This window comes from Silene latifolia, chromosome 3, assembly GCF_048544455.1.
Source record: "Silene latifolia isolate original U9 population chromosome 3, ASM4854445v1, whole genome shotgun sequence".
Classification (NCBI taxonomy): Eukaryota; Viridiplantae; Streptophyta; class Magnoliopsida; order Caryophyllales; family Caryophyllaceae; genus Silene; species Silene latifolia.
The window spans coordinates 67344484-67356084 of NC_133528.1; the positions used below are offsets into that span (position 1 = coordinate 67344484).

At 33.7% G+C, this 11601-nt stretch overlaps 1 protein-coding gene across 1 annotated transcript; it reads left to right on the top strand.

The window, feature by feature from the left end:
- Positions 1–3669: 3669 nt before the first annotated feature.
- On the top strand, positions 3670–5054 carry LOC141649171 (uncharacterized). The gene is made up of 3 exons (XM_074457867.1): positions 3670–4212; positions 4437–4544; positions 4638–5054. The coding sequence occupies exons 1-3, from the start codon at positions 3670–3672 to the stop codon at positions 5052–5054; spliced, it is 1068 nt and encodes a 355-aa protein (XP_074313968.1).
- The last annotated feature ends 6547 nt before the right edge of the window (positions 5055–11601 follow it).

Below are 11601 nucleotides of genomic sequence, written 5' to 3' on the forward strand. Positions count from 1 at the left end.
ATTACACCCGGAACAATATCATTTCATTATACGTTATGTTCCAAATAAACTAATATTTGTTCAAAATAATATGAATATAATTTTATGTAATTTTTATTGTTTTTATGTATAACGTGTAATATTTATGTATTAAACATATAGGTTTCAAACTCAACTTTTTAAAATGTTTTGATTGTGTCTACATGTGCTATGTGTCAAACATATGTATACAAAATTTGCACTTTTTGTTCGTTAAACAACTATATATAATGATGTTTAAGAGTTTACGTGTAAATAAAATAAAATAGGTTGAACTTTCTCAAATATTATTTTTTGAGGTTTAACTTCAAAGTATTTAAAATATACATAACATATAAAATATTTAACTAAAAATAATATTTAGTTAGTCATAATCAATATTTTATGCTTAACGTATACATATTTAATTGAAGATATTACGGATATTACTTAATAATCATTACTTTTGTTTTGATTATTCAAATGCACTCGCGATCACTGTGTACAACATACTCGTACACATACTCATTATCACCTTATTTGAACCTATCAAAATCTCATATGTATTCAATTTCTCGCAATATGATTTTTTTCATTCCCACACTATAAAAACTTATCTCTTAATAGTTTTCTTTATGTTCTATTTTTAATAAATACAATGACTCTTCCAAACATATTTTTCTTAATGGATTTAATGGTCTATGTTTTATCACTTTCTCAACATGTATTTTTTACGTAAATGTAAAACATTGTGAGAAACTCACTTTAATCATCTCTACATATAAAATATTTCAATAAATATAATGAAAATTATTTTCAATTGAAAGCATTTTTCGCAATGACCGTAATTATTTACGTTTTATAATTTTTACCAAAATATTTTTTTAATAAACTGCAAAATTGATTTGAAAACTGCAAAATTTTATTTCGCAAAAACGAAAGTTCAGAAAATTTTATTTTAAGAACTCAAATGCATGTCGGGGCCTGCCGACCAATTGATTTGAAAATTGTAAAATTTTATTTCGCAAAAAGGCAAGTTCGAGTTCCTATTTGGATGAAATTATTTGACCTGGATGTGAAATATTGGGGAGTGGAAACCCTAAATAAATTGAGTGGGGTAGTAGGTCAATATATCAAATGTGATGATGCTACGGCTAACAAGAATTTCTTAGGGTTTGCACGAATTTTGATTGAAGTGGAGGTTGGGCGAAAATTCCCTGCTGAGATAGCTTTTCTAGATGAACATGGGAATCCTCAATCCATTCGGGTGGTATATGATTGGCTTCCTATATCATGTACTGCTTGTAAGGGGATGGGTCATCTAGCTGAGTCCTGTAGAAAAGGGGATCCTAAGCCTGTTGTGAAGAAAGTGTGGAAGCCTCGGGTCAACAATGGTCCCAAACAGGCAGTTCCTAAACAGAAGGCACAGGTGCATCCACCTAAGAGGGTCCCTGTGCAGAAACCTACTGTTCCTGTGGGAATTGTGACTCCTGTGGTTACACCAAGGATCCCAGTGGCGGAATCTTCTTTGCCTAGGAGGTTTCTCACTAGGATGATGAGAACTGAGAGTGGGGAGAAAAGAAGTTTTTCTACTGAAGGGATAGCCTTTATGGAAGTTTTCTCTAATTCTCTGCAAAAAACTAGGAAGGGGATTGTTGACAATAGGCTTGTTGAGAAAGGGGAGGCCAGTTGCAGCACCACTGATCATGGGTAGTTGTGGAGCTTGGAACGTTAGAGGTATGAATAATCCTACCAAACAATATGAAATAAAACGGTTTTTAAACCAGAATAAGGTGGGATTATTTGGTTTAGTTGAAACTAGAATAAAAAGTAGTAGTAGGAATAATGTTGGAGCTGCTCTCTGGGAGAACTGGTCCATTTGCACCAATTCTAGTCTTCATCCTGGAGGTAGAATATGGCTCATCTGGGACTCTAATTCCTATGAGGTGTGTGTCCATGACATTACTATCCAGAGTATTCATGCTCAGGTAGCTGATAAGTCTAGTAAGAAGTCCTTCTGGTATACTGTGGTTTATGGTTTGAATAAGCTTGCTGAGAGGGAAGCGTTATGGAGGAGTATTAGGATGTATAATTGCAGTATATCTGAACCTTGGCTTATCTGTGGTGATCTTAATGCTATCCTGAATTAGGATGAGAGAATCGGTGGGGCTATGGTCACTAATGCAGAGATTCAACCCTTGAGAAGGTTGGTTCATGATTGCAATTTGAGTGACTTAAAGGCTCGATGTGCTTTTTATACCTGGACTAATAAGCATGAACATGGGTCCAAGGTGTATAGCAGAATTGATAGAGTTTTATGCAATGAGTTTTGGCTTGATGAGTTCCCTGATAGCTATGCTCATTTTTTGCCTGAGGGTATGTTTGATCATTGCCCATGTTTGATTCATTTGGAGGCAGTCAGACAAAGGAGGGGGCATTCTTTTAAGTATTTCAATATGTGGTCTCTCTCCCCTGACTTTGAGACTGTGGTTGGTACTGGCTGGGCTCAGGAAGTTAAAGGTACTCCTATGTTCCAGGTGGTGAGAAAGTTGAAGGGTTTAAAGGGTGAGCTGAAAAAACTTAATCATGAACAATTTGAGGATATTGAGAATCTCACTCACATTACTGAGTTAGCTTTGCACCAGCTCCAAACTAGTTTAGCTCAGGATCTTTTAAATAAAGATTTGTGTGATGCTGAATTTATGTGTGCTCAGGAATTGAGGGAGCTCAAAATGGCTAGGGATCAGTTCCTTAGGCAGAAAGCTAAGTGTGAGTGGTTAAAACTGGGGGTTGACAATACAAGTTACTTCCATGCTAGACTGAAGAGCAGGAGAAGTAGGAATAGGATTTACCAAGTGAAGGATCTGAACAATAAGATTTGCTGCACTGAGGATGAGATTCAACTAGCTTTTGTTCGGTTTTATCAGTCTCTGCTGGGTACTTCAAAACATGTCATGCCTGTCAATGTGAAGGTGGTGAAGGCTGGTAGGTGTTTGGATGCTAATCATTGTGCTATTCTAAATGCACCTGATACTGTAGAGGAGATTAAGCAAGCTATGTTCAGTATTGAAGGGGATAAAGCCCCTGGCCCGGATGGGTACACTAGTAAGTTTTTTAAGGATGTTTGGTCCCTAGTTGGCTATGATGTTGTCAGGGCTATTCAGAGTGTTTTCTTGTCTGGGAAGCTTCTCAAACAATGTAACAACACTATTCTTACTTTAGTGCCAAAAGTGGAGGTACCTGACTCTGTGTTACAATTTAGGCCAATTGCCTATTGTAACACTATTTACATGTGTCTCTCTAAAGTCCTCTGCAATAGAGTAAGCAAGATTCTACCTGATATTATTTCTCCTTCTCAGAGTGCTTTCATAAAAGGGAGGGATATAGTTAGGAATATTTTAATATGTCAGGATTTGATAAAGTTGTACAATAGGAAGTCTTGCTCTCCTAGAATCATGATGAAGCTTGACTTGCAAAAAGCTTATGATTCTGTGGAGTGGTCTTTTGTGAAGGACATGCTCTTAGCTGTTGGTTTCCCTGAAGAGTTTAGTAAGATCATTATGCAGTGTGTAAGCACTCCCTCCTTTTCTCTTTCTCTTAATGGGGAGATCTTTGGCTCCTTTGTCCCCCCTGTTGTTTACCCTTTGTTTGGAGTATTTGAGTAGAGTATTAATGGTTATTCAAGAAAGCAAGAAGTTTAGGTTTCATCCTTTATGCCAGAGGATAAAACTGAATCACTTATGCTTTGCTGATGACTTGGTGATGTTCTGCAAGGGGGAGAGAAAGTCTATTGAGCTGATGTTAAATGCTTTCAATTATTTCTCTAAGGCTTCTGGGTTGACAATGAATAAAGGAAAATCTAATTTCTATTGTAATGGGGTTGATGCTCAACTCATTGATGAGGTGGTTAACTTGACTGGGATGAAAAAAGGAACTGTGTCATTCAAGTATCTTGGAGTTAATGTTTCACTAAAGAGACTGTCTGTACAGGATTACACTTGCCTGGTTGATAAAGTTGTGGACATGATTCGAGGGCTTAGGGCTAGGAAACTGTCGTATGCTGGTAGGGTTGTGCTTATACAATCTGTGCTTAGCAGTTTACACAGCTACTGGTCTCGTATATTTATCATTCCAAAAACTGTTACTAGGAAAATTGAGGCCATTTGTAGGACATTTCTGTGGCATGGCTCTGATAATAAGGATAGTCCATCTCTTGTATCATGGAATGACATATGTAAACCAAGGAAACAAGGGGGCTAGGTCTTAAACAACAGTATGCTTGGAATGTTGCCTTGATGGGGAAGTATGTGTGGTGGATTGCAAGTAAGGCTGATATTCTGTGGGTTAGGTGGATGCATGCTGTTTATATAAAACGGAAGAGCTGATTGGACTTTGAGCCTAGTATCACATCTAGTTGGTCATGGCGCAAGATATGTCAGGTTAAAAACATCCTTAAAGGGCTTATTTTTGACAGTATGGGGGATCCTGTTGCTACTCCTTACTCTAGCAGTAATGGCTACTCCCTGCTTGTCCTTGATATGGAGCAGGTTAGGTGGTACCCGTGGATGTTGACAAGATGTATTATCCCTAAGCATGGTTTTTGTCTTTGGCTGATAACTCACAATAGACTGTTGACTCAGGACCGTCTGGTTAGGATGCATATCATTCAGCATAACAGGTGCTTTTTATGTGGAGCTATGGCAGAGGACCATTATCACTTGTTTTTTCAGTGTACTTATAGTCATAAGTGTTTGGGCTTGGTTTCTGACTGGTGCAAAACTAGGCTACCAGAGCATGATTGGGTGGCTTGGTGGATCAATTGGAGGCAGAGATTTGCTAGCAGGAAACAGGTTATTGCTATGATCCTTTCTTGTTTGGCGTATCATATATGGCAAATGAGGAACAAGTGCAGGTGGGAAGGCGTGGTGAGCAGGCCAGAGTATTTGGTGAAGCTTGTTAAGCAGGAGGTTGGTATTAGAATTGATCAGATTAAGTTTAAATGTAAAAATGTTAATGTCTTAAGATGGATGGATGAAGTTAGGATGTGTAAAAGATAGTTTATTGTTAGACTATGCCTTGTAATGTGCTTGTATTGGGACACTTTTTCATTCTAATGAGAAATGCTTACATTTTCCCAAAAAAAAAAAAAGGAAGTTCGAAAAATTTTATTTTAAGAACTCAAATGTATGTCAGGGCTTACCGACCAATTGATTTGAAAATTGCAAAATTTTATTTCGCAAAAAGGAAAGTTCAGAAAATGTTATTTTAATAACTCAAATGCATGTCAGGGCTTGCCGACCAAGTTTAATTTGAAAATTTTATTTCAAAAAAAAGCTATATTTGGAATCAAGAAATTTTATTTCATGAAATGGGCTGGAGAATTGCAAAATTTTATTTAACAAAAAGAGAAGTTCAATATTTTTTATTGATTTGGAAACTGGCAAAATTTTATTTTACGAGAAGATGAGACTTTATGAGAAAGCCCCACTTTGGATGAATCTGGAAGATGAATGACAACGTAGTTGACTGGAGATCTGGAATAGTTAGTGATAAATATATGACATCTAAAATGCACATGCATGTCCTAGATATGATGCAAGTACGAATGCAAAAATAGGAGTTTTGAAAACATTTGAAATGAGTATTGAAAAAGTTTTTATTTTTATTTTTTAAAAATATTTTGAAAAAGTTGGGGTCGGACCCAAATGTGATTTAAGTAGAAGGACTGGACACTGACTGAAATTTTTTACTCTGGAAGTAGCTTCTAACAATTTCTCTGGTTTGGAGAATGATTGTAACATTTTTGCCTGACTTGCTAATTTGAGTTATATTTTTGATGAATTCTGCCCTCTTTACAGTAACAAGCTCTGCTAATTACGCAAAACTAATAACATAGAAACAAAATACTTTTGTGACCGTATAAACTTAGTGTACTTTCCCCGAATTCTTAGATGCTAAACGGGGGTGATAAATGGAATGTAATAGAACGTTCTATGGTGTTACAAGACGTTGAAAATCTGTGCATCTCTCTCACTCTCACTTAAATGAATGAAAGGATCGTCCCAAGAGGAATGGAGACAATGTAACTGTGGATTTGACTCGTCTGAGAATTGAAAAATGACTATAATGCAATTTGATTGCAAATTTCTGAGAAATGAAAAATGACTACCCTGCAATTTTAATTCCAACTTGGACTGAAAATTTTTGTGTTCTGAATTTTTGAGACTGTATTTGTATCTACTTGAGATCACATGTTTTTGTCTTTGACTTTTTGAGACTTTTGCCACTAGATTTGTATCTATTAAAAATCATATTTTTTTGTCTTTGTTTTTTTGAGACTTTTGTTACTGGATTTGAATATGTTTAAGATTAACTTTTGATTTGAATATGTTTGAGCTTGTATTGGTACTTGAATTTACGTCTCAAGTTCATGTTATTAAGGGACGAAAGGCCACCTCATCTGTTTTAACAGAGTGGAATGCCCCCGTATCTTATTTGTTATGTTTGGGCATGAGTGTACTAAGAATATCGTTTGATCCTCGAGCGAGCTAGTTTTCTAGCATCAATGGGAATGGATGACAATATTTGCTAAAATGATCGATCATATGAGTTTGTGTTCATCTGGTAGTCATATGGAATATGAGAAATTGACGAATCTGGTAGAAAGCAATTTGTGCTCATTTGGGAAATTGACGAATCTGGTAGTCATTTGAAATATGGAAAATGAACGATTCAGGTAGAAAGATGGAATCTCCAAACCTAGAGGTCACCTAGCTAGAGACACGACGATTAAGGAATTATCACACCACAGGAGATGGAGAAGATGGTCAAATGCATGCTCTCGTTCACGCTGACTCTAAGAGGTCGAGTGATCTAAACTAAAGAGATACGCCCTGAAGTATTTCAAGTCTATTCTACTAATTAAGGGTAAAAAGTAGAACAAGTGACTAATAAAAATGACATACGCTCTTCTATTTTTTATTTATGCAACTAAAAAAGGATTAAGATGGTCCTAACTAACACTAGATGTGAATTACGTCTTTTGTTAGAACATGGATGAGTATTTTTTTTAATTGTTATGACATGGTTTTCTTATTGATTGTTCTTTCGTATAATGACTGGAATAACTGGAATTTTGGGTGAGATAATCAATCTGAAATTTTGTGACATGACGGTACGGTAGAGAAAATAAGACCCCTATTTTTGTAAGGAATAAAAAAAGAAGAGAACTCGAAAATGATATGCTCGATGCGGCTTTGACGAATGTAGGTATGTAATTAATGATTACTCATACTAGATTAGGATGCATGCTTGTGAGAGATTTAATGCATGGATTTACATCAATATCTATCTATATTAATAAAGGAAGCTTTTTTCGAGTGATTACAGAGACTCCAATTCTTTTTAACTACCTAAATTTTTTTAATTGATTTAAATTAAATGGATAAATAAAACTTAAGCTGCTACTGACTGGTAATATGATAGAATATTAAGAGTTTGAGTCAAGTTATTTAATTTCATGTTTATCAATTATCATGCACGCAAGTCAACGAGTAGTTGGTGAACTCAAAATTAAGAGTTTGAGTTTGACTCTAATCGGGAGCACATACAGTTTGGGTAGGAATAGAAGAATTGCTACATGTATAAAAGGAAAATTTGTACGTGTTCAACTCATTCTTTCTCTATCATTTCTTATGTGATTCATGCATGCATGCTATGTTATTTGTTATTTCTATGGTATTAGATAGTATTAGATGAGATGGAACTTAAAGGAACCTAATTAGATGAAAACTTTTTCTAGAATAAGGAGTGCAACTTCCGTGCGTATCATCATCAATTTAATAACTCCAACTATTAATACTCTTCTTTTATATCTACAGGTTCATGCAGTTAATCTCCTACAAATCTCATGTTTATGGTACGTTATCAACCGATTCATAATCTTAATTTTCATTATCTCTGTAATTTGGTTGATTAATCCCCTTATAATAATACTACGTAGTTGAATTTGCCAATCATCTAGGATAAGTGCAATATCTTAAGTCATGTAACAGGTTAAGTGGACTTGAAGCGCCATAAGGCATTCATATTTACGTCTAATTTTACTTTTTGTGAATAGAAGCGTATAATGTATTTCATCACCCACCTTAATCATGGGTACTCATGAAATAAGTTTCATCACGATTTCTTTTCTTCATTATAGCTACATGATCAGAGTATTCCTCTTTAAGAATCTTTATTCTAAATTTGTATTCTACAATATTTGATCATTAGTTCAAAATTGTTATTTAGGGACATTATGAAATTAATGATAAGAGAATTTTTATAGTAAATATGATACAATACTAGCACTGATTTATTTTTATGATTTTTTTCAATCAATTATAGAGAGTCCGAGTTTCACGAAATACCTTCAAACAAGCTACCTAAAATCAATTTTTAGTAAACATTATTTTTAGAAATAATAATCAGATATGTTCATTGATTACAATTTGGAGATGATAATATTTTATTATGAGCCAACTTATACTCGGTACCAAGTTAGTTTTGGAAACCAAGATATTATGTTATTGCATCACAAATCAGTCCTAGACTCATAGGCCAACCAGATACTAATAAGCTCGCTTGCTTTTAGTGTATTAAGTATTGTTTTGCTCAACCTGCTCCTTCGAAAACAAAAAATAAGGAGTGTTTCATGAGCGTTTTGTATATTTTGGTCAACATTGTCTACTATCATTGCATAATTTATACTCCCTATGAGATCATTCCGATATGAAATCGAGTAACAACGGGTTAAATCATTCTTATAATAAAAAATGACCAACTTAAATTAAAAATTGAGAAGTTCATAAAATGATCACATTTTACAATTATATAGTCTTTTTTAAGTGATTACACCAGTTGACGGTCTTATAATATAATCAGTGAATCAATTATTAAAGTTGATATAAGCTGACAAAATACGAAGTATTTGATTTTTTTTGGTACATACGAAGTATTTGATTAAAGAGGATATTGCTTCAATTCATGAGTACATGATGCTCTTGATTGATTTGTTAACTTAATACACACACTTTTTTTTACTACGGTTAAAGAGGATATATTACTTCAATTCATGAATAGTTTAGTACACCTTTTATAAGTTTAATTCATAAAAATTAAGCTCAATTCATGCACCTCATCCCCATAAACTATCAAGCATGCACATAATTTGGTGTTTTTTTGTTTTCGTTGCTAATGATTTACAAGAATAATACATGATGACTTTATGCGATTCTCAATCTATGCCTATATTAGTTTATCCCGAGCACTGCTTTACCAATTTGATGTTTTTTTGTTTTCGTTGCTAATGATTTGCAAGAATAATACATAGTAACATTGATTTTCTTCTTTTTACCCAGCTCAGAAAAGCTAAATTTCTATGGATTCAATTCAGTTCAGTATAATTAAGTCCAAAAGAATAAGGACTTTGTGTAAACATTATTTTATTTTTCATGAATCAACTTATCATGAATAGGACGAGTATTAGAGAGTATTAGATTTGTCCACTTAGCTATCTACTCCCTCTGTCAAGTAATTGACATTTGCTTTATTTTGGGAAGTGAAATTAAGTTAATGTAAGTTATCGACTAAGCCAAATAGAGTAATTTATAAGCATAGAAGTTGTCTTATAAGATAAAATAAAGAACTAAGAAGAGCAAAGAAATTACGAGTAAATTGGCTATCTACATTGATTGAAGGATGTTATGTTAGATTGGTATAATACCACATTGAAACCGGTATCCAATATATATTAAATTGACGATGTTCTTATAACGTATCCTTTCAATTTATTGTATTAGAGGCAGTACAAAAATAAGTAAATAAAATTTTGAAATGTTGACTAGACGTGATTTATTAATAGTGAAATATGTACAGTCAGTGTTAATGTGTACAACTTTAATATATAGATTAAGAGAATATGAAATTGTAGTACATTATTTAGTGTATAAGATTATGACAAATCAGCAATTTCACAAAGGAAACATTGACGATGGACAAAGTAGACAAGTTTCAAGTATTTTTTTAGGACTTTGAACGTAAATTCTCTCTGTTTTCTTTAAACAAGTTATAAGTCAACTAAGTTGTGGAATCATTCTAATTTTTTTAAAAGTATAGGGATACTTATCTTGATTTTTTTTAATTTATTTGGAACAATTTTACCCATGATGAGTTGTGAAACCACTATTTTCATATCAACCGTAGGAGATTTACAAATGAGTAGATCATTAATTCACCGTCTTACTATTATCAACTATATTACTTTACTAGTTGGAAAGCTCGTGCGATGCACGGGGCTCCAATTAGGATTATCTTTAACAATGTGCATGTTGAATGTTCCAAGAATTTGTTGAACAACATATTGTAAACGTTGGTTTACATTGTCATGTTTGGTAGCAGAAGTCAACTAAACTAAATATAAAAAAAAGTCCAAATATGTTAAAAATTAGAACGCACAAAACTTCTGGTGGATTTAGTTGATTACTGCTGGATCTGCAGTCCCTGTAATGTAAAAGTTACTCTCTTTGGTATTAATTATATCAGTTGTATAACATCCAAAGAGACAATTGTATTATTCAGTTATGTAGTTACCTATATTTATTGTTGTAGGCACCATCAGTTTTTAGTTAACATAAAACGGTATTGTCAAATGTGGCTTAATTCTACCAAAATAAACATGTGATAATTGAAGCTAACCTTTATGTGCTTCGCAAATTAGATTAACCTACAATATCTACCCATATATTCGACTATGTAAGCATAAGATGGTGTAAAAGCTGAATGAGGGTACGCAAAACAACAGGTATCTCGATCATATATGTAGCATGTTTGGAAAATTTGTTATATCTTTAACCAATAGAATTTGTTTTCATAATTTACAATTAAGACTGATTATTTCATATGAACTTCATGTAAACAATATCTTTCGTGTGGCATTGGTATACTTGTTCCCTATCATCAATGTAGAGCATTCATCCCTTGGTGATGTTGTTTTTTTTACGTTGTTACTTAAAACTAACCATGACTAAAATCTGAGTTCATATAAATTTCAACATGATTAAGTGACTGCCCCTTGCCTCTATTTATCGTCATGGCGTAGCATGACCTCAATGGATATTGTCTCCGGTTAAACACGAAATATATTTTTGTATCTGAGAACCCATCATTATCCCCGTGTACATCTATGAAGATATGAGTCATTAAAGTTGCATGTCTATTATATAGATGTATCTTTATATCTTAGAGAATAACTAACTACTCCAATAACTAAATACTCCATCTGTCTCAATAAAATGGTTACATATGCTCTATATACTCTCTCCGTCCCGGTCAATAGTTATCTATTTCCATTTTTGGGTGTATCATTGAATAGTTATCTATTTCCATTTTTGGCAACCTTTTGTGGCTCATGTGCATGTGGTCCAAATTCACTCATATTTATTTCTTTAATCTTTGTGCCAAAAGTAATAGATAGCTATTGATCGGGACGGAGGAAATATATACATAAAGACCAAGGTACAAAGAGAGGGGAATTGATTTTATATTTTTAAAAGATAAAGTAGA